Raw genomic sequence first — 24,595 nt, 5'->3', positions numbered from 1 at the left:
ATGGGGGGGGGGGGGGGGGGGGGGGGTAGTACAAGTATTCAACTTGTATGTATAGATTGACTGTCATTGGGGGGAGTGTGAACAAGAAGGACATACCAGTGTCTTTCTATTGAACTGGATAATATATCACATTTCTACAAGCATTGTAACATGTATTGTTAGTGTTATAAATATACGCTATAGTCTCTATTATCTCTAGAAACAATTTAGTTCAACAATAGGTAGGTGCCTGAGGGAGATCGAGCAACCTGGAGAACTTAGAGTGTGAAGTTCCCGTGAGTCCCAACCGAGAAGAGATAATTACTTAGGAAATAAAGCGGGTACCGCTAGGCAAACACCCACTCCTTTACGGGAAGTCCTGGGTCCCCCCACTCCTTTTATGCAATAAACAACTAACACATGGTAAATACATCTAGCAGTATATACATTTTCACTAGTTTCGAATGTAGAAACATTATGGTAACAGGAGCAATTCAGTATAAAGACCAGAGCTATTTATTTTTCATTTGGTGGGCTTTTCGAGCCTAGGAGTGAAATCTAGAGCACCAGCCCGAATTCTTGCGGCATGGGAGGTGTCTGTTCCATTAGACCTCTGTAGTGGTTGAGCCGTGCTCGTGGTTTCGGAGCAGTCTCTAGAGGTCAAAGAATCTGCATCTGGCCGGGGTTTAGTTGAAGCTAGGCCCCAGTCTTGTAGCAGGTCAAACCCTTCTTTGGGGGTAAAAATTGTGTGAGTCTCACCATTTTTTGAAACTATGAGCCTTGTCGGGTACCCCCACCTATATCTGATATTCTCCGTTCTAAGTATTTGGGTGATGTTTCTGAAGGATCTCCTCTTTTGTAAGGTGTAACTGGAGATGTCCGGAAATACCGTAATTTGTTGGAATTTATCAGGGAGTTGAGGTTTGTTAACCAGCTCCCTTAGTATCTTCTCTTTATGGGTGAAGAAGTGGATCCTAGCTAGGACATCTCTGGGCTTATCCTGGGAGACAGATCTAGGTCGTGCCACTCTGTGAACTCTGTCTAGTAGGAGACCGGGCGGATCTGAAGAAGGTAGTAAGATGTTGCAAAACTCCAAAATGTAAGACTCCAGTTCTTGGGGGCCGACCTCTTCAGATATTCCACGGAATCTCAGATTATTCCGTCTGGAGCGATCTTCCATGTCGGCTAGTTTTAATTCCAGGTCAGATATCTGGATCACTAGGTTTTGGGAATAGGCTTGTAGGTGGGCATGGTCCACAGCCAGGTCTTCTTGTTTACGCTCTAAAGTTTCAGTGCGTTCTCCCAATGCTCCAATTTCTCTACGGAGCTCAGCTGTAGAGCCTTTGATTTATTTTGTTAGCGTGTCTTGAAGGAGGTTCATACGTCTGGTTAGAACATCAACAATGTTTGCAGATAGAGTATCTGGTATAGGAGATTGGGAATCCATGCTGCCTTCAGATTCACTGCTCTCTAGTGCAGAAGTGTATTCTCTATACATTTGGGATTTCCCAGTATGTTGGTTTTTTTAAATGATCTGCAACTGTTTTCCCGGGCGGATGGGACGGTTTTGATTTTCTCTTAGTAGTTTGGGACATGTTTTTAAGCCTGTTTCCTCTGCCAGATCAATGTGTTTGGACACTTGCTCTTTAATGTAGAGTATAAATGAGTGGAACAATGGTGAGGAAGATTGTACTAAAGTCCCCCTGATGTCAGTCTTGGTTTAAGCAGCCATGCTCAGCGATTTGCTTGTAGCCAGGGTGAAATCTGCTAACATGACCTTGGGTAGTATCAGATCTTGGTCAGTCCTCCGCAAAGATGGGCAAAGTGAGACTCTCAGTATACACCCTCTCCGGGGGAAGACGCCCTCACTGGGCCAAGACGGAAAAAGGAATGGGGGTATGACCTGCTGCACCTGTATACAACAGGAAAGGGAAAGGGGTGGAGAGAGTGTCAAAGATTGTCAAAGTGATAAGCTTCTGGTCTTTAGCGCCTAGTGGATAATGACATATCCAGGACTGTATACCAGTGATATATCCTATAAGTTGAGTGGCTCCGTTACACTTTCAATTTGTACATAGGTGGACCTTTATACTAACATATCTGTAGAGAGAAGGTCAAGGTTAGCTTATACAATGAACATTTCAATCCAGGTATGTAACCTAATAGCATTTGTTTACACAACAGTTATGAATGTGAAGGGGTCTTTGGGAATAGTAATAGTGACGGTTTGTAGCAAGGGCCTTTGGCGTGGGAAATCCCACGACAGTTTATTGTATAATCTAGGTTTAAAACAATACACATACAAGCCCTCTGGACAATATTTGCTTACAATATTATAGTGACTGCCAGCGCTGGAGGGAGAGAAATAGATGTTAATAGGCAGACATTAGACAAGAATAGTATTCCACTCTGTGTCTAACACACATAGATAAACTTTTTTCCTGCAAGTAGAAATGTGGGTTAAGACACTCCACTCTGAGCCTAGGCTGCAGAGGTACATAGGCTGACGCAGCAGCTCAAATATTGTAACATTAATTTTATCAGAGTTCTGGGTAAAGGTCAATCTCTGAGAGTGTAAGGTGGGCCTTGACAGCCGTATAGAGAAGCCTCACTCCAACACAGAAAGTTTGAAGTCAGAGTGAGATCTTAATACCAAGCAGTCCTCTAGGTAAAAACTGTGGCCACAGAAGTGAGTTAAATCGCTCACTAGGTCGGATGTTCCAGAAAATAGATCTGTGGCTTATTAGGGCTCAAATATTACAGTTCACTCATCCCGCCCTGTTGCAGTGCTGTTATCTATGATGTTAAAGTTAATGCAGTCCAGCAGGGCATAACTTGTCAGAGGTATTGTGTGCTGGTAAACCAGAAAGAATTTGGATAGAGCACTGTTACGGTTACCCTTAGTCTCGCTGAGAGATGGACCGCTTAGTAGCCTGGATCCCTATTGCTAAAGAGGGGAGAAGCTGCTTTCCATAGTATTCTATATGAGTCTCGCAAATATAGAATAATCTCCCTTAGCTGCAGTACAGCTAGGATACCCTTCTGCCCACAAAAACGAGTCAACGCTGCGATTGAGGGTCAAACAAGAACTCAGCACTGGGATGCCCAGCCTGCTTTTTATTAAGGTTACATGCACACAGGCACTCCCAGGGGGAGAGGGGGGGGGAAGCACAAAATCCCCCATCACACATTTAGATAGAGAGCACTGTCCTTTGACAGGCCACAATAGGATTACAGTACTTAAGATAACAAGTTTACAAGTTCATCTTATCAATTAGCAGTCTGGCTCCAGAGGTGATTAGACAATGGGATTGGTTATCCCTAAACTTAGAGCTGAGGCCAGCAAAAATGTGTATTTAGGCAATAGTTTCTAAAAGCTGAAAAAAAAAGAGTTAACTCTTTATGAAATGATACTTGTTACGGTTTTCTTGGAGCCCTTCTTAGGCGTTGGCTTGCTGGGAAATAAGCTCTTCACAACAAAATAACTAATGCTTCTGTAACAGTGCTCCCTTTCTGTGGAACACTCTGGCAGACACGGTCTGACCCCTTTTCGGGGCAGACTAAGGCTGTCCAGACCGCTGGTTATGCGGGGCTGAGGTCTGTTTGTCTGGACAACCCGTCGGCGTTGCCATTCTGTTTCCCAGGTCTGTAAGTAATGGTGAAATTGAAGGGTTGCAACGATAAGCTCCAACGTAATAGCCTGCCGTTATCTCCAGAGACCCGGTTCAGCCACACCAACGGGTTATGGTCGGTGACCAGAGTGAACTCCTGACCATATAAATAGGGAGTCAATTTCTTTAATGCCCACACCAAAGCCAAACACTCCTTTTCGACCGCTGCATAGCTGACTTCGCGGGGCAGGAGCTTCCGGCTAATGTAGGCAACTGGATGCTCCCCTCCATCTTCGCCTACTTGGCTGAGGACAGCTCCCAGCCCGAACATGGAAGCGTCTGTATGGACGATAAAACGTTTGTTAAGGGCTGGGGCCGCCAAGACAGGAGCGTTAATTAGAGCATTTTTGAGAGCCTGGAAAGCCGTTTCACAGTGGGGAGACCACAGGACCTGTCGAGGTAAGTTCTTCTTGGTCAAGTCAGTCAGGGGTTTGGCAAGTGTGCTGTAGTCTGGTACGAACCGTCTATAGTACCCTGCCGTGCCCAGGAAGGCTAGGACCTGAGTCTTAGTGATGGGGGTGGGCCAATTGGCGACAGCTTCTATTTTGGCCGGCTCTGGTCGCTGCTTTCCACACCCCACCCGGTGACCCAGGTACTGTACCTCGGCCATCCCAAAGTGGCATTTTTCTGGCTTCAGAGTCAGGCCAGCAGCCCGGATCTGATCCAGAACCATTCCCACATGAGCTAAGTGGTCCTCCCAGGACTCACTGTGGATCGCTATGTCGTCCAGGTAGGCGCAAGCAAAACTCTGGAAGCCATCCAGGAGCCTATCCACCAAGCGCTGGAATGTAGCTGGGGCATTCTTCATCCCAAACGGCATTACCCTAAACTGATATAAGCCGAATGGGGTGACGAATGCCGACTTGGGGATAGCCTCCGGGGCCAGGGGAATCTGCCAGTAACCTTTGCAGAGGTCAATAGTGGTCAGGTAATTTCCCCTGGCTATACGATCGAGTAGCTCGTCTACCCTGGGCATAGGGTAAGCATCCGTCACGGTATTTTCATTGAGCCTCCGATAGTCTACACAGAACCGGGTGGTCCCATCTTTCTTGGGCACCAAGACAACTGGTGAGGCCCATGGACTATCGGAGGGCTCAATTACCCTGAGCTGGAGCATCTCATCGATCTCCTTCATTCCTGTCCTAACTGCTTCGGGGATTCGGTACGGAGCCTGGCGCAAGGGAGCTTGTCCCGGAGTATCTACCTGGTGGGTGGTTAAAGTAGTGTACCCTGGCTTCGGGGAGAAGGTGAGGTGTTTGGACTGGAGGAGTTGGTTGAGCTGCTCCCTTTCAGTGGGGCTAAGTCGGTCCCCTATCTGAACCTGCGCCACTATACCTGTGGGGAGACTCTTTTCTAATAGGTCTGGAATGGGTAAACTGTCGGGGTCTTCCTGAGGGGAACAACATACGGCCGTCACGTTCTCTGGTCGCTCAAAATATTCCTTGAGCATGTTTACATGGAATGTCTTTCTAAGATTGTTGTCATGGCAGCTAGCTATCACATAAGTGGTGTCTCCCCTTTTCTCTACGATCTGGTAGGGACCCTGCCAGGACGCCTGCAATTTGTCTGTCTTCACCGGCTTAAGTACTAACACCTTTTGTCCTATGGTGAAGATTCTCTTTCGGGCCCCCCGATCGTACCATACTTTCTGTCTTCTCTGGGCCAACTGGAGATTAGCCCGCACGGATTTGGCTAATTGCTCCATTCGGTCCCTGAGTTCCAGCACGTATGGCACAATGGGGACACCGTCAGCCTCCATCTCTCCCTCCCAGTGCTCCCGGATCAGGTTTAGGGGTCCCCGTACCTTTCTTCCGTAGAGCAACTCGAAGGGAGAGAACCCTGTCGTTTCCTGGGGCACCTCCCGATAAGCAAATAGGAGGTGCGGCAGGAAGCGTTCCCAGTCTCGGTATTCCTGAGTGAACGTCTTGAGCATTTGCTTGAGGGTCCCATTGAACCTCTCACACAGCCCGTTCGTCTGGGGGTGGTATGGGGAGCTCAGGAGGGACTTAATTTTGCAAACCTGCCAGAGTTGTTGGGTTAATTCAGCCGTAAATTGGGTGCCTCGGTCGGATAGGATTTCTTTTGGAAATCCTACCCGGGAGAACACCTGTACTAGTGCATTCGCTACCGTATCCGCTTGTATGTTGGATAGGGCGACAGCCTCTGGGTACCTGGTAGCGTAGTCCACTACGGTAAGAATGTAGCGCTTACCGGAGGGACTAGGGGTAGCCAGTGGTCCCACTAGGTCAATAGCAACCCGGCTGAAGGGTTCCTCTACAATGGGCATATTTACTAGCTGGGCTTTAGGGTGATCGCCTCGCCTTCCTACTCGTTGACACACATCGCAGGTGTTACAGTAAGTTCTAACGTCAGCGTGCACCCCTGGCCAAAAGAACGTGCGAGTAATGCGGTGTAGGGTACGGGTAACGGCTAGGTGGCCTGCTAAGGGGATGTCGTGGCCTATTTTGAGGATTTCTTGACGGTATTTGTGGGGCACTACCAGCTGTCGCCTACGCTGTCCCCTTTTCTCTGTCCAGCGGTATAGTTTCCCTTTTTCCCATAAGAATGTTTCGTTATCTGCCCCGCCCCCTCCGGTCTCTGCTCGTTCCCGGTACTTTTGTAAGGTCGGGTCAGTCTTAGACTCTGCCTCGAAAGCATCTGGGGTGTCCCAGGGTATGGGGCCTAACCTGTCAGGCAAGGTCGGGGTAGGTCTTACCTGTGTCTCCCGCACTGGTGAGAGCTCTCGCTCCGTCCGGGCTTGGGCCCGTGTAGTCACTGGGTCCGCCTCGTTGTTGCATACTGGAGCATAGGCAGAAGTCATGGGGCCCAAATCGTTGCCCAGTAGTACTTCGGCAGGTAAATTATCCATTAGGCCCACGTTCACAGCCCCCTTTTCGGCTCCCCAATCAAGATGCACTTTAGCTGTTGGAATTTTGTACACATCCCCCCCCGCCACTCTAACGGCCACAGTCTGTCCGGATCGCTTGTGCTCTGGCACCAAATGACTCTGTACCAGCGTGATAGTAGCCCCTGTGTCTCGCAATCCCTCGGTAGATCGCCCCTCGAGCCATACCCTCTGCCGATGGTGCTGGCGGTTATCTGAGGCAGCATATACAGGGTCTGCCTCGTGAAGCGGCCCCACATATCCCTCCATAGGGGCCTCTTGGTTAACACAGAGGGCCCGGGCCGGACGATAGGACCCAGAGGGGTAATTGTAATTCCTGGGTGTCTGGTGCGTATTAAGGGGGCAGCTAGCCATGAAATGCCCTGGTTGCTTGCATCGGTGGCAAGTCGGTCTGTGACGCTCAGAGCTGTTATTGGGTGGTCCTGAGTGTCGGACGGGCCCTGTGGGCACCGGGGCTCGGAATTCAGCACGAGGGGGTGCACGGTAAACCTCTCTGGGTTCGACCCGTGCTGGAGCTCGGTAGTTCATGGGTTCGTGAAGACGGGAGTCATAATGTTCATCGGCCAATTTGGCTGCTTCTTCTAAGGTAGAAGGCCGCCTGTCTCGCAGCCATTCCTTCCCTTGCTGTTCCATGCCATTATAAAAATGTTCTAAGAGAAACAATTGTAAAATTTCCTCCCCAGTCACCGCTTTACTTCCGCTCAGCCAGTGATTTGCCGCTCTCCGCATTCGGTGCGCCCATTCCATATGGGTATCGTTAGGCTTCTTTTCCGTGCCCCGAAACTGTCGGCGATACGTGTCCGGAGTTACAGCGTACCGTCGCAACAGTGTCTCCTTAACTAGCTCATACTGTGTCACTTCCTTAGCACCCAGAGTACGAAAGGCTTCCAGGGCTCGCCCGGATAGTTTCCCAGACAATATCGTGGGCCACTCTCTGTTGGGAATCTGGTGCAGGGCACATTGCCTTTCGAAGTCCGCCAAATATTCATCAATCCCTGTCTCGCTCTCTAGAAAGGGTCGAAATGCCGTATAGGGTATCTTGGGCCTCCCAGCATTTTCGACAGGGATGATTACCTGCGGGGCTACAGCATTGCGGTGTGCGTTCGCTAGGTTGAGTTCGTGGGCTCGAGTCTCTCGTATATCCTCGTCCGCCTCCGCCATCAACTGCTGTACCAATTCCATGGAGGGGTTCGGCCCGTATAATGAGAGCCTTTCCCGAACAATCCTGGTTTTTTCGTCACTAATCGTGGTCGGTGTTTCCGCCATTGTGAAGCTCTGATCCAGTTCGTTCAATTCTGCGATCAGCTCTCTCCTCGGCCGGTTGCTGGCGTACCCCCCTCTGCTTTCAAGTAAATCTTTTAGGGTTGTACGCTTCAATTTTTCGTAAGCGCTCTCCATCCGTTCTGTACCTCTCCTAGGAAATCCAGGAAAATCCCGCCGCTGCCGCCAAATGTTACGGTTACCCTTAGTCTCGCTGAGAGATGGACCGCTTAGTAGCCTGGATCCCTATTGCTAAAGAGGGGAGAAGCTGCTTTCCATAGTATTCTATATGAGTCTCGCAAATATAGAATAATCTCCCTTAGCTGCAGTACAGCTAGGATACCCTTCTGCCCACAAAAACGAGTCAACGCTGCGATTGAGGGTCAAACAAGAACTCAGCACTGGGATGCCCAGCCTGCTTTTTATTAAGGTTACATGCACACAGGCACTCCCAGGGGGAGAGGGGGGGGGAAGCACAAAATCCCCCATCACACATAGAGAGCACTGTCCTTTGACAGGCCACAATAGGATTACAGTACTTAAGATAACAAGTTTACAAGTTCATCTTATCAATTAGCAGTCTGGCTCCAGAGGTGATTAGACAATGGGATTGGTTATCCCTAAACTTAGAGCTGAGGCCAGCAAAAATGTGTATTTAGGCAATAGTTTCTAAAAGCTGAAAAAAAAAGAGTTAACTCTTTATGAAATGATACTTGTTACGGTTTTCTTGGAGCCCTTCTTAGGCGTTGGCTTGCTGGGAAATAAGCTCTTCACAACAAAATAACTAATGCTTCTGTAACAAGCACCAACAGTTTAACAGTTAATTCTCTGTTTGAAGATATTGAGTGTTGGGCCACAAGTGAAAGAGAGGCAGACGTTATCTTAATCTTACACAGAGTAAGTGGTAACAAGTATAGCTGGGTTCAATAAAGGCCTATGTCTGGAAATGTGCTCTAGGGCACTTGAGGCATAATACAAACAACCCGGTTCTTATAGGAGAGCCCTTAATAATATCCCTTTACTTCAAGGCTATATGAGGAATCAGGGATTGATGGATTTAGGTAGTAGCCCAGGCTGTTAGGTGTGGAATAGTGTGACACACCTAAAATATAGGGCCTCAGGAGGGCTTAATCATGCTATGTGTAGTGTGGATGGAAAACTTTTCAATCTTACCCCCTCAGAGTATCCCAGCAGTAAGGTCAGCAGTTCTGAATGTGTGTACTATGTTGCTCAAAGAAGGTCCGGTATGTGAGGCTCTAGGTTCAGGATGGCGGCAGTGTGCGGTCCGCGGCACTCGAGAAACACTCAGGGCCGCCTGTAGCCGATACTCTCCACAGGTGCTGAGTCCCGACCTCAATAGCCCAAGAGTCTGTTGTAGCCGCAGGTTAGTCTTGTGTCAGCCCCTCCATAGTGGATCTAACATGTGCCTCCGTTGCCTTAGTCACCCGCCACGTGGGCGCGAACGTACCTCAGACGGCAGCAACGCTAATGCCCCCTCTTCAGGGACCGATTAGGGCTTCTATGTAGGTGTCAGCTCCGGAGCGGATCCCCGACCCTCCAGAGCTTAGGCAGGTGAGAGAGAGCTCAGATGAGGTGATAGGCCTAGGTCTGAAGGCGCCCGGCGTAGCTATTGAGTTCTTGCACTTTGACCTCCTCAGTCCGGCCGGACCAAGGAGAAGCTTGACCAGTCAGCTGTCAATAACACCAGGGATAGTTTTTGGTGTAAATAAAGCACTTTCTCAGGTTTTAACAAAAGATAACTGCAAACACAAAAGAAGAGAGAGCGCAGCCACGACTCACGGTAAAAGTTTTTAATATATCCTTACTTCGCAAACAAACATATTGCACTTACAAACGTTTCAATAAAAACAGGCGTCTCTTGGTTTACTTTAATCGTCCGTTACTGTGGTATGGTTGATCTGTCCTTTTTCGCTGTATGCGTTCACTCTTTGGTGTCCCTCGAGTTACGCTCCTTCCAATTGCTCTTTTATTTGTAGCGGTGCTTTTTTGACTAACTTTTCTGTGCCGTCTACGCGTTTCTTCCGTCTTCTGCGGACTTTCTCAAGACTCTTTTGGCAGTGTATGAAATGTTCGCGGGGATCCACGATTTAAAAGTCCGTTACTCCTCCTCTCTCCAATGACGTGGCCCAATTGGCTCTTTAGAAATTTCTACGCCCACTTGCACAGTTCATCGGGCAATTGTGTGAAAGAAAGGTAACAATGTTATTAACTACCTATTTCGTACATGTCATCTCCTTACATTTACCTCACGCATATAACGCGCTACAGTGTACCTTTTACATATAAGTTAAAAATAAACCATAAAACCTATCTAGATAAATGACATACGTATAAAACACTTCTACAACCTAATGTTCTACATTAGTGTCTACATTAAACCTATTTAAAACTATTTTAAACTATTAAAAACAGCAGCATGAAATTCCCTAATAATTTACCTATATACCTATGTACCTATACTCGATGTTTGAATATTTAAAATCTAATGTATAAACCCTAGCTCTCATATCGGTTCTACTTATGTGCAGCTTCTATTTTTGTAAAGGTTACTTGATCTATCTTATAACATAAAGGCTTGAAGATCCAAGTCAATATTTAACCCCTTTGGAGCCAGACTTTCTAATATGTGAATCCATTTCGTTTCCTTCTTTCTTAATATAGTTAATCTTTGATGTGGATTCGAATCTATGGGAACTATTTCTAAAATGCTAATCTTTAGACTGGTGGGATCTTGTCTGTGGTGGGTTCTAAAGTGTTCAGACACACTGTGGGTTTTTAACCCCATCTCAATGTTGTTTATGTGTTCGTAACACCTCCTTTTTATTTTTCTCTTTGTTCTCCCTACATAGATCACCCCACATTTACAGGTGAGACTATAAACTACATATGTAGATTGACATGAACCTCGTGAGGTAATCGGTATAGTTTTGGTATGGTTCCAATTATCTATGGAATCTCTATTCCAGATAATGGGACACATGCAACAATTCTTTCTACCACACCTATATGTCCCTGGTTTTTGTACAACCCACTGATTTAGGGTGCCAGAGTTCCTTATATTGCCCCCTATCGGGCCTTTTAGTTTTGATGGTGCTAGAATATTTTTCAGATTTCTGTTCTTTTTGAAGACTACATTTGGTTTATCCTCTATAGCTTCTTTCAACCAAGGATCTGCCTTTAGTATTCCCCAATGTTTCTGTAGTGTCTTTTTAATAAATCCAGCACCCTCGTTATATGTCGTGATGAACCTTACTTTCTTATTCAGGTCATTTTGATCTGGTTCTTTTTCCCTTTTGGGGAATAATAATTCCTCCCTTGTACACTTCTCGTTATGTATCCTAGCTGCTCTAATGCTATCTCTTCCGTAATCTTTTTCAATAAATTTCTTTTCTAAGATATCTGCTTCATGGTTATAATCCTCTAATTCAGTGCACTGAATTAGAGGATTATAACCATGAAGCAGATATCTTAGAAAAGAAATTTATTGAAAAAGATTACGGAAGAGATAGCATTAGAGCAGCTAGGATACATAACGAGAAGTGTACAAGGGAGGAATTATTATTCCCCAAAAGGGAAAAAGAACCAGATCAAAATGACCTGAATAAGAAAGTAAGGTTCATCACGACATATAACGAGGGTGCTGGATTTATTAAAAAGACACTACAGAAACATTGGGGAATACTAAAGGCAGATCCTTGGTTGAAAGAAGCTATAGAGGATAAACCAAATGTAGTCTTCAAAAAGAACAGAAATCTGAAAAATATTCTAGCACCATCAAAACTAAAAGGCCCGATAGGGGGCAATATAAGGAACTCTGGCACCCTAAATCAGTGGGTTGTACAAAAACCAGGGACATATAGGTGTGGTAGAAAGAATTGTTGCATGTGTCCCATTATCTGGAATAGAGATTCCATAGATAATTGGAACCATACCAAAACTATACCGATTACCTCACGAGGTTCATGTCAATCTACATATGTAGTTTATAGTCTCACCTGTAAATGTGGGGTGATCTATGTAGGGAGAACAAAGAGAAAAATAAAAAGGAGGTGTTACGAACACATAAACAACATTGAGATGGGGTTAAAAACCCACAGTGTGTCTGAACACTTTAGAACCCACCACAGACAAGATCCCACCAGTCTAAAGATTAGCATTTTAGAAATAGTTCCCATAGATTCGAATCCACATCAAAGATTAACTATATTAAGAAAGAAGGAAACGAAATGGATTCACATATTAGAAAGTCTGGCTCCAAAGGGGTTAAATATTGACTTGGATCTTCAAGCCTTTATGTTATAAGATAGATCAAGTAACCTTTACAAAAATAGAAGCTGCACATAAGTAGAACCGATATGAGAGCTAGGGTTTATACATTAGATTTTAAATATTCAAACATCGAGTATAGGTACATAGGTATATAGGTAAATTATTAGGGAATTTCATGCTGCTGTTTTTAATAGTTTAAAATAGTTTTAAATAGGTTTAATGTAGACACTAATGTAGAACATTAGGTTGTAGAAGTGTTTTATACGTATGTCATTTATCTAGATAGGTTTTATGGTTTATTTTTAACTTATATGTAAAAGGTACACTGTAGCGCGTTATATGCGTGAGGTAAATGTAAGGAGATGACATGTACGAAATAGGTAGTTAATAACATTGTTACCTTTCTTTCACACAATTGCCCGATGAACTGTGCAAGTGGGCGTAGAAATTTCTAAAGAGCCAATTGGGCCACGTCATTGGAGAGAGGAGGAGTAACGGACTTTTAAATCGTGGATCCCCGCGAACATTTCATACACTGCCAAAAGAGTCTTGAGAAAGTCCGCAGAAGACGGAAGAAACGCGTAGACGGCACAGAAAAGTTAGTCAAAAAAGCACCGCTACAAATAAAAGAGCAATTGGAAGGAGCGTAACTCGAGGGACACCAAAGAGTGAACGCATACAGCGAAAAAGGACAGATCAACCATACCACAGTAACGGACGATTAAAGTAAACCAAGAGACGCCTGTTTTTATTGAAACGTTTGTAAGTGCAATATGTTTGTTTGCGAAGTAAGGATATATTAAAAACTTTTACCGTGAGTCGTGGCTGCGCTCTCTCTTCTTTTGTGTTTGCAGTTCTTTTCCAGTCTGATACACTCCTTAGTGTTCAGTGAATCGAGCAGCAGCGCCACACTTACAAGACCACAGAGGAGAGGAGAACGAAGAGGAACAAAAAGAAGTTTCCGCAGAGAATTTTCTACCATACTCCCTGAGACATTAAGGTAACACAGCCTTATATTACAAAACCCAACAATATACATACATAATTTTTATGTGGGGGTATCTATCTCATTAATTGTGATCAAGCATTTGCAGTAAAAGGCTATCGTTCAATAAAGATTATGTATTGAACTTTTTGGCAATTGATATTGGTTTTTAATAAAATTTATTCAGGGTACTGTTAGCGCTGTTTTTTAGAAAGTGTGTTAGTTTAACAAAAGATAAACTTCAGAAATCGCACAGAGCTCAACACTGATGCGACTGTCCTGCACGGCAGTTGGCTCCGCCCCCCCCCTTGAATGGGGATTTTACTGTGGACAAATCTGTTTTTTGGTTTGTTTTCCAAGAGACTACTTCTCTCTATTCTAGCTATCTCACCTTTCATTTTATACCCACGAGCAGCAAGTTTTTCTACTAATTCATCAGCTTGTATAGAAGATAATTGTGTAAAGTTGCATTGTAAACTCATCAACTGTCCTTTGGGTATAGCGTTTTTATTTTAAATTAAAAGGACGATGTGAATCATCTCATAGTATGGTATTGCCTGCAATTGTTTTTTTAAACAATTCTTTAATAATTCCACAAACGAAAAGAAAATTGCACAACATCAGATTAAAATTCTAATTCCTTATCACTGTTACAGAGCAAAAATCAGGAAGGGTAGCATTTTGCTCAAACCAAAAGTAAGTCATCAATGAACCAACAAAAAATGTTTCTGTTAGTCTTAAATGGGTTGTTTCTAATAAATAAGATCTCAACTATTTCAAAATAATTAAAATATAAATTAGGGCAAACTTCTCCCTTCCCCATTGATGTGCCAAACTTTAGTATATAAAATTGTCCCTCAAATTAAAAATATTAATGGAATAAGCAAAAGCGTAATCCCTTTTAATATAAAATTGAATATGAATTAAATTCAGCATCAACATCAGTTTCAGTGCCTCAGCACCTTTATCATGTGGGATACAGAAAACAGAATTTATGTTTACCTGATAAATTACTTTCTCCAACGGTGTGTCCGGTCCACGGCGTCATCCTTACTTGTGGGACACTCTCCTCCCCAACAGGAAATGGCAAAGAGCCCAGCAAAGCTGGTCACATGATCCCTCCTAGGCTCCGCCTACCCCAGTCATTCGACCGACGTTAAGGAGGAATATTTGCATAGGAGAAACCATATGGTACCGTGGTGACTGTAGTTAAAGAAAATAAATTATCAGACCTGATTAAAAAAACCAGGGCGGGCCGTGGACCGGACACACCGTTGGAGAAAGTAATTTATCAGGTAAACATAAATTCTGTTTTCTCCAACATAGGTGTGTCCGGTCCACGGCGTCATCCTTACTTGTGGGAACCAATACCAAAGCTTTAGGACACGGATGAAGGGAGGGAGCAAATCAGGTCACCTAAATGGAAGGCACCACGGCTTGCAAAACCTTTCTCCCAAAAATAGCCTCAGAAGAAGCAAAAGTATCAAACTTGTAAAATTTGGTAAAAGTGTGCAGTGAAGACCAAGTCGCTGCCCTACATATCTGATCAACAGAAGCCTCGTTCTTGAAGGCCCATGTGGAAGCCACAGCCCTAGTGGAATGAGCTGTGATTCTTTCGGGAGGCTGCCGTCCGGCAGTCTCGTAAGCCAATCTGATGATGCTCTTAATCCAAAAAGAGAGAGAGGTAGAAGTTGCTTTTTGACCTCTCCTTTTACCAGAATAAACAACAAACAAGGAAGATGTTTGTCTAAAATCCTTTGTAGCATCTAAATAGAATTTTAGAGCGCGAACAACATCCAAATTGTGCAACAAACGTTCCTTCTTTGAAACTGGTTTCGGACACAGAGAAGGTACGATAATCTCCTGGTTAATGTATTTGTTAGAAACAACCTTTGGAAGAAAACCAGGTTTAGTACGTAAAACCACCTTATCTGCATGGAACACCAGATAAGGAGGAGAACACTGCAGAGCAGATAATTCTGAAACTCTTCTAGCAGAAGAAATTGCAACTAAAAACAAAACTTTCCAAGATAATAACTTAATATCAACGGAATGCAAGGGTTCAAACGGAACCCCCTGAAGAACTGAAAGAACTAAATTGAGACTCCAAGGAGGAGTCAAAGGTTTGTAAACAGGCTTAATTCTAACCAGAGCCTGAACAAAGGCTTGAACATCTGGCACAGCAGCCAGTTTTTTGTGAAGTAACACCGACAAGGCAGAAATCTGTCCCTTCAGGGAACTTGCAGATAATCCTTTTTCCAATCCTTCTTGAAGGAAGGATAGAATCCTAGGAATCTTAACCTTGTCCCAAGAGAATCCTTTAGATTCACACCAACAGATATATTTTTTCCAAATTTTGTGGTAAATCTGAGAACCCTCGCTTCGATAAAATCAAGCGTTCAATCTCCAAGCAGTCAGCTGGAGTGAAACCAGATTCGGATGTTCGAACGGACCCTGAACAAGAAGGTCTCGTCTCAAAGGTAGCTTCCAAGGTGGAGCCGATGACATCTTCACCAGATCTGCATACCAAGTCCTGCGTGGCCACGCAGGAGCTATCAAGATCACCGACGCCCTCTCCTGATTGATCCTGGCTACCAGCCTGGGGATGAGAGGAAACGGCGGGAACACATAAGCTAGTTTGAAGGTCCAAGGTGCTACTAGTGCATCCACTAGAGCCGCCTTGGGATCCCTGGATCTGGACCCGTAGCAAGGAACTTTGAAGTTCTGACGAGAGGCCATCAGATCCATGTCTGGAATGCCCCACAGCTGAGTGACTTGGGCAAAGATTTCCGGATGGAGTTCCCACTCCCCCGGATGCAATGTCTGACGACTCAGAAAATCCGCTTCCCAATTTTCCACTCCTGGGATGTGGATAGCAGACAGGTGGCAGGAGTGAGACTCCGCCCATAGAATGATTTTGGTCACTTCTTCCATCGCTAGGGAACTCCTTGTTCCCCCCTGATGGTTGATGTACGCAACAGTTGTCATGTTGTCTGATTGAAACCGTATGAACTTGGCCCTCGCTAGCTGAGGCCAAGCCTTGAGAGCATTGAATATCGCTCCCAGTTCCAGAATATTTATCGGTAGAAGAGATTCTTCCCGAGACCAAAGACCCTGAGCTTTCAGGGATCCCCAGACCGCGCCCCAGCCCATCAGACTGGCGTCGGTCGTGACAATGACCCACTCTGGTCTGCGGAATGTCATCCCTTGTGACAGGTTGTCCAGGGACAGCCACCAACGGAGTGAGTCTCTGGTCCTCTGATTTACTTGTATCTTCGGAGACAAGTCTGTATAGTCCCCATTCCACTGACTGAGCATGCACAGTTGTAATGGTCTTAGATGAATGCGCGCAAAAGGAACTATGTCCATTGCCGCTACCATCAACCCGATCACTTCCATGCACTGAGCTATGGAAGGAAGAGGAACGGAATGAAGTATCCGACAAGAGTCTAGAAGCTTTGTTTTTCTGGCCTCTGTCAGAAAAATCCTCATTTCTAAGGAGTCTATTATTGTTCCCAAGAAGGGAACCCTTGTTGACGGGGATAGAGAACTCTTTTCCACGTTCACTTTCCATCCGTGAGATCTGAGAAAGGCCAGGACAATGTCCGTGTGAGCCTTTGCTTGAGGAAGGGACGACGCTTGAATCAGAATGTCGTCCAAGTAAGGTACTACAGCAATGCCCCTTGGTCTTAGCACAGCTAGAAGGGACCCTAGTACCTTTGTGAAAATCCTTGGAGCAGTGGCTAATCCGAAAGGAAGCGCCACGAACTGGTAATGTTTGTCCAGGAATGCGAACCTTAGGAACCGATGATGTTCCTTGTGGATAGGAATATGTAGATACGCATCCTTTAAATCCACCGTGGTCATGAATTGACCTTCCTGGATGGAAGGAAGAATAGTTCGAATGGTTTCCATCTTGAACGATGGAACCTTGAGAAACTTGTTTAAGATCTTGAGATCTAAGATTGGTCTGAACGTTCCCTCTTTTTTGGGAACTATGAACAGATTGGAGTAGAACCCCATCCCTTGTTCTCTTAATGGAACAGGATGAATCACTCCCATTTTTAACAGGTCTTCTACACAATGTAAGAATGCCTGTCTTTTTATGTGGTCTGAAGACAACTGAGACCTGTGGAACCTCCCCCTTGGGGGAAGTCCCTTGAATTCCAGAAGATAACCTTGTGAGACTATTTCTAGCGCCCAAGGATCCAGAACATCTCTTGCCCAAGCCTGAGCGAAGAGAGAGAGTCTGCCCCCCACCAGATCCGGTCCCGGATCGGGGGCCAACATTTCATGCTGTCTTGGTAGCAGTGGCAGGTTTCTTGGCCTGCTTTCCCTTGTTCCAGCCTTGCATTGGTCTCCAAGCTGGCTTGGCTTGAGAAGTATTACCCTCTTGCTTAGAGGACGTAGCACCTTGGGCTGGTCCGTTTCTACGAAAGGGACGAAAATTAGGTTTATTTTTTGCCTTGAAAGGCCGATCCTGAGGAAGGGCGTGGCCCTTACCCCCAGTGATATCAGAGATAATCTCTTTCAAGTCAGGGCCAAACAGCGTTTTCCCCTTGAAAGGAATGTTAAGTAGCTTGTTCTTGGAAGACGCATCAGCCGACCAAGATTTCAACCAAAGCGCTCTGCGCGCCACAATAGCAAACCCAGAATTCTTAGCCGCTAACCTAGCCAATTGCAAAGTGGCGTCTAGGGTGAAAGAATTAGCCAATTTGAGAGCATTGATTCTGTCCATAATCTCCTCCAAAGGAGGAGAATCACTATCGACCGCTCTTATCAGATCATCGAACCAGAAACATGCGGCTGTAGCGACAGGGACAATGCATGAAATTGGTTGTAGAAGGTAACCTTGCTGAACAAACATTTTTTTAAGCAAACCTTCTAATTTTTTATCCATAGGATCTTTGAAAGCACAACTATCCTCTATGGGTATAGTGGTGCGTTTGTTTAAAGTGGAAACCGCTCCCTCGACCTTGGGGACTGTCTGCCATAAGTCCTTTCTGGGGTCGACCATAGGAAACAATTTTTTAAATATGGGGGGAGGGACGAAAGGAATACCGGGCCTTTCCCATTCTTTATTAACAATGTCCGCCACCCGCTTGGGTATAGGAAAAGCTTCTGGGAGCCCCGGCACCTCTAGGAACTTGTCCATTTTACAAAGTTTCTCTGGGATGACCAACTTGTCACAATCATCCAGAGTGGATAATACCTCCTTAAGCAGAATGCGGAGATGTTCCAACTTAAATTTAAATGCAATCACATCAGGTTCAGCCTGTTGAGAAATGTTCCCTGAATCAGTAATTTCTCCCTCAGACAAAACCTCCCTGGCCCCATCAGACTGAGTTAGGGGCCCTTCAGAAATATTATTATCAGCGTCGTCATGCTCTTCAGTATCTAAAACAGAGCAGCCGCGCTTACGCTGATAAGTGTTCATCTTGGCTAAAATGTTTTTGACAGAATTATCCATTACAGCCGTTAATTGTTGCATAGTAAGGAGTATTGCCGCGCTAGATGTACTAGGGGCCTCCTGAGTGGGCAAGACTCGTGTAGACGAAGGAGGGAATGATGCAGTACCATGCTTACTCCCCTCACTTGAGGAATCATCTTGGGCATCATTGTCATTATCACATAAATCACATTTATTTAAATGAATAGGAATTCTGGCTTCCCCACATTCAGAACACAGTCTATCTGGTAGTTCAGACATGTTAAACAGGCATAAACTTGATAACAAAGTACAAAAAACGTTTTAAAATAAAACCGTTACTGTCACTTTAAATTTTAAACTGAACACACTTTATTACTGCAATTGCGAAAAAACATGAAGGAATTGTTCACCACAGTGTCTTAAAGCCTTAAAGCCTTAAAAGTATTGCACACCAAATTTGGAAGCTTTAACCCTTAAAATAACGGAACCGGAGCCGTTTTGAACTTTAACCCCTTTACAGTCCCTGGTATCTGCTTTGCTGAGACCCAACCAAGCCCAAAGGGGAATACGATACCAAATGACGCCTTCAGAAAGTCTTTTCTAAGTATCAGAGCTCCTCTCACATGCGACTGCATGCCATGCCTCTCAAAAACAAGTGCGCAACACCGGCGCGAAAATGAGGCTCTGCTTATGCTTTGGGGAAGCCCCTAAAGAATAAGGTGTCTAAACCAGTGCCTGCCGATATTATTATATCAAAATACCCAGATAAAATGATTCCTCAAGGCTAAATATGTGTTAATAATGAATCGATTTAGCCCAAAAAAAGTCTACAGTTTTAATAAGCCCTTGTGAAGCCCTTATTTACGATCGCAATAAACATGGCTTACCGGATCCCATAGGGAAAATGACAGCTTCCAGCATTACATCGTCTTGTTAGAATGTGTCATACCTCAAGCAGCAAGAGACTGCACACTGTTCCCCCAACTGAAGTTAATTGCTCTCAACAGTCCTGTGTGGAACAGCCATGGATTTTAGTGACGGTTGCTAAAATCATTTTCCTCATACAAACAGAAATCTTCATCTCTTTTCTGTTTCTGAGTAAATAGTACATACCAGCACTATTTCAAAATAACAAACTCTTGATTGAATAATAAAAACTACAGTTAAACACTAAAAAACTCTAAGCCATCTCCGTGGAGATGTTGCCTGTACAACGGCAAAGAGAATGACTGGGGTAGGCGGAGCCTAGGAGGGATCATGTGACCAGCTTTGCTGGGCTCTTTGCCATTTCCTGTTGGGGAGGAGAGTGTCCCACAAGTAAGGATGACGCCGTGGACCGGACACACCTATGTTGGAGAAATACAATTATAAAAACAGAATTTATGTTTACTTGATAAATTTCTTTCTCCTACGGTGTATCCGGTCCACGGCTTCATCCTTACTTGTGGGGGATATTCTCTTCCCCTACAGGAAGTGGCAGAGAGCACACAGCAGAGCTGTCCATATAGCTCCCCTCAGGCTCCGCCCCCCCAGTCATTCGACCGAATGTTAGGAGAAAAAGGAGAACCATAAGGTGCAGCGGTGACTGTAGGTTACAAAAAATAAATTTAAACCTGAGCAAAATGCCAGGGCGGGCCGTGGACCGGATACACCGTAGGAGAAAGAAATTTATCAGGTAAACATAAATTCTGTTTTCTCCTACATTGGTGTATCCGGTCCACAGCTTCATCCTTACTTTTGGGAACCAATACCAAAGCTTTAGGACACGGATGAAGGGAGGGAACAAGTCAGGTAACCTAAACGGAAGGCACCACTGCTTGCAAAACCTTTCTCCCAAAAATAGCCTCCGAAGAAGCAAAAGTAAAAAATTTGGCAAACGTATGCAGTGAAGACCAAGTCGCTGCCTTACAAATCTGTTCAACAGAAGCCTCATTCTTGGAAGCCTATGTGGAAGCCACAGCTCTAGTAGAGTGAGCTGTAATTCGTTCAGGAGGCTGCCTTCCAGCAGTCTCATAAGCCAACCGGATGATGCTTTTCAGCCAGAAAGACAGAGAGGTCGCAGTCGCCTTTTGACTTCTCTTGCCAGAATAGACGACAAACAAGGACGATGTTTGTCTGAAGTCTTTAGTTGCTTTTAGATAAAACTTTAAAGCACGAACCCCATCAAGATGGTGTAACAGACGTTCCTTGTTAGAAACTGGATTAGGACACAGAGAAGGAACAACTATTTCCTGGTTGATATTCTTATTGGAAACCACTTCTGGAAGAAAACAAGGTCGTTTTACGTACCAAACCTGATCTGTATGAAACACCAGATAGGGTGAATTACACTGCAAAGCAGACAATTCAGAAACTCTTCTCGCAGAAGAAATAGCTACAAAAAAACAAAACTTTCCAAGATAGTAACTTAATATCTATGGAATGTAGAGGTTCAAACGGAACCCCTTGAAGAACTGAAAGAACTAAATTTAGACTCCATGGAGGAGCCACAGGTCTGTAGACAGGCTTGATTCTGACTAAAGCCTGTACAAACCCTGAATATCTGGCATGGCTGCCAGACGCTTGTGTAATCAAACAGACAGAGCAGATATCTGTCCCTTAAAAGAACTAGCTGACAGACCTTTCTCCAATCCTTCTTGGAGAAAAGATAGTATCCTTGGAATCCTAATCTTACTCCATGAGTAACCCTTGGATTCGCACCAGCAAAGATATTTCTGCCATATTTTATGGTAAATTTTCCTGGTGACATATTCACCAGGTCTGCATACCAAGTCCTGCGTGGCCACGTAGGAACTATTAGAATTACCGAAGCCTTCTCCTGCTTGACCCTGGCTACTAGCCGGGGGAGAAGGGGAAACGGTGGAAAGACATAAGCTAGATTGAACAACCAAGGCGCTACTAAGGTATCTACCAATGTCGCCTTGGGATCCCTGGACCTGGACCCGTAACGTGTAGCTTTGAAGTTCTGACGTGACGCCATCAGATCCAGATCTGTAATGCCCCATAGCTGGGTCAGCTGAGCAAAAAACCTCCGGGTGGAGTTCCCACTCCCCCGGAAGGAAAGTCTGACGACTCAGATAATCCGCTTCCCAGTTGTCCACTCCTGGGATGTGAATTGCTGATAGATGGCAGGAGTGATCCTCTGCCCATTTGATGATCTTGGATACCTCCCTCATCGCCAGGGAACTCCTTGTTCCCCCCTGATGATTGATGTACGCAACAGTCGTCAAGTTGTCCGACTGAAAACTGATGAATTTGGCCTCCGCTAGTTGAGGCCATGCCTGGAGCGCATTGAATATCGCTCTCAATTCCAAAATGTTTATCGGGAGAAGAAATTCTTCCCGAGACCATAGACCCTGAACCTTCAGGGACTTCCAGACCGCGCCCCAGCCTAAGAGGCTGGCGTCGGTCGTGACAATGATCCACTTCGGTCTTCGGAAACTCATTCCCTGAGACAGGTGATCCTGAGACAACCACCAGAGGAGTGAGTCTCTGGTTTGCTGGTCCATCTGAATCTGGGGAGAAAAATCTGCATAATCCCCATTTCATTGTTTGAGCATGCACAGTTGCAATGGTCTTAAATGAATTCGAGCAAAAGGAACCACGTCCATTGCCGCAACCATTAGTCCTGTTACCTCCATGCACTGAGCTATGGAGGGTTGAGGAATGGATTGAAGAACTCGACAAGTGTTCAAAAGTTTTAGTTTCCTGACCTCTGTCAGAAAGATTTTCATTAATACCGAGTCTATTATTGTTCCCAGGAAGGGAACCCTTGTGAACGGGGACAGAGAACTTTTTTCTATGTTCACCTTCCACCTGTGAGACCTTAGAAAGGCTAGAACAATGTCCGTATGAGCCCTTGCTTTGTGAAAAGACGACACCTGTATTAAATGTCATCTAGTTAAGGTGCTACTGCAATGCCCCTTGGCCTTAGCACAGCTAGAAGGGACCCTAGCACCTTTGTGAAAATTCTCGGAGCAGTGGCCAATCCGAAGGGAAGAGCCACGAACTGGTAATCCGAATGGTTTCCATTTGGAATGATGGAACTCTGAGTAATTGGTCTAGGATCTTTAAATCCAGAATTGGCCTGAAAGTTCCTTCCTTTTTGGGAACTTCAAACAGGTTTGAGTAAAATCCCAGTCCTTGTTCTGCTGTTGGAACTGGGTTTATCACTCCCATTTTTAAAAGGTACTCTACACAATGTAAGAATGCCTGTCTCTCTATCTGGTCTAAAGATAAGCGAGACAAGTGGAACCTTCCCCTTGGAGGAAGGTCCTTGAATTCTAGAAGATACCCCAGGGGTCCGGAACATCTCTTGCCCAGGCCTGAGCAAAGAGAGAAAATCTGCCCCCTAAAAGATCCGGTCCCGGATCGGGGGCTACCCCTTCATGCTGTCTTGGTAGCAGCAGCAGGTTTTTTGGCCTGTTTACCCTTGTTCCAGCCTTGCAATGGTTTCCATGCTGGTTTGGGCTGGGGTGCGTTACCCTCTTGCCTAGTGGCTGTAGAGGTAGAAGCCGGTTCGTTCCTGAAATTGCGAAAGGAACGAAAATTAGACTTATTTTTAACTTTGAAAGGTCTATCCTGTGGAAGGGCATGGCCCTTTCCCCCAGTGATATCTGAAATAATTTCTTTCAACTCTGGCCCGAATAGGGTCTTACCTTGAAAGGAATATTAAACAATTTTGTTTTGGACGACACATCCGCCGACCACGATTTTAGTCAATGCGCTCTACGCGCCACTATTGCGAAACCAGAATTTTTCGCCGCTAATTTAGCTAACTGAAAAGCGGCATCTGTAATGAAAGAATTAGCCAACTTCAGGGCATGAATTCCATCCATGACTTCATCCTAAGAAGTCTCCTTCTGGAGCGAGTTTTCCAATTCCTCAAACCAAAAAGCAGCTGCAGTGGTTACAGGAATAATGCAAGAAATTGGTTGAAGAAGAAAACCTTGTTGAACAAAAATTTTCTCAAATAAACCTTCTAATTTTTTATCCATAGGATCTTTGAAAGCGCCACTGTCTTCTATTGGTATAGTTGTGCGCTTAGCTAGCTTTGAAACTGCCCCCTCTACCTTAGGGACAGTCTGCCACGCGTCCCTTCTGGGGTCAACAATGGGGAACATTTTCTTAAATATAGGAGGGGGAACAAAAGGTACACCTGGTTTCTCCCACTCCTTATTCACTATATCCGCCACCCTCTTAGGTATCGGAAACGCATCAGTGTGTACTGGGACCTCTAAGAATTTATCCATTTTACACAATTTTTCTGGGACCACCAAAGGGTCACAATCATCAAGAGTAGCCAGGACCTCCTTAAGTAGAGCGCGGAGGTGTTCTAGCTTAAATTTAAATGCTATGGTATCAGGCTCTGCCTGCTGAGAAACTTTTCCTGTGTCAGAAATTTCTCCCTCAGACAAGCCCTCCCTCACCGCCAAGTCAGATTGATGTGAGGGCACTACAGATAAATTATCCTCTGCGTCTACTTGCTCATTTTCTGTATTTAAAACTGAGCAATCACGCTTCCTAGGAAAGCTGGCAGTTTGGATAAAAATGCTGCGATAGAATTATCCATTACTGCTGCTAACTGTTGCATAGTAATCGCAATTGGTGCGCTAGATGTACTGGGCATCGCCTGAGCGGGCATAGCTGGTGTTGACACATGAGGAGAGGAAAGCAAGCTATTTTCACTACCTTCAGCTAAAGAATCATCTTGGGCTATATTTTTAAGTGTGATTGTACTGTCCTTAAGCTGTTTGGACGCTATGGCACACTTCACACATAAATTTAATGGGGGAACCACCTTGGCCTTTGGACATACAGAACATAGGCTATCTGAAGACTCAGACATGTTTAACAGACTTAAACAGAACTATAATGCAATAAAAATTATTTTTGACAAAAACGTTACTGTCTCTTTAAATAATAAAAAATCACACTTTTTTACTGAAATATCAAAAAACCATGAAATAAACATCCGATTTTAATGAAATTTTCACCACAGAGTCTTAATGCTTTGAAAAGATTGCACACAAATTTTCAGATCAATTAACCCCTTAATGCCCAAACCAGAGTTA

General features: G+C 44.9%; 1 protein-coding gene across 1 annotated transcript in view; it reads right to left on the bottom strand.

The window, feature by feature from the left end:
* Positions 1 to 1,699: 1,699 nt before the first annotated feature.
* Positions 1,700 to 24,595, bottom strand: part of LOC128644199 (sodium-dependent multivitamin transporter-like) — a 258,026-nt gene continuing 235,130 nt past the window's right edge. The window contains exons 11-12 of the mRNA XM_053696898.1: positions 11,090 to 11,269; positions 1,700 to 1,891 (exon numbers count right to left, since the gene is read on the bottom strand). Coding sequence (XP_053552873.1) covers positions 1,700 to 1,891; positions 11,090 to 11,269 — 372 coding nt within the window. The remainder of the gene's footprint in view (positions 1,892 to 11,089; positions 11,270 to 24,595) is intronic.

Source organism: Bombina bombina, unplaced genomic scaffold (genome assembly GCF_027579735.1).
Source record: "Bombina bombina isolate aBomBom1 unplaced genomic scaffold, aBomBom1.pri scaffold_524, whole genome shotgun sequence".
Classification (NCBI taxonomy): domain Eukaryota; kingdom Metazoa; phylum Chordata; class Amphibia; order Anura; family Bombinatoridae; genus Bombina; species Bombina bombina.
This window is presented reverse-complemented; position numbering and strand designations above follow the sequence as displayed.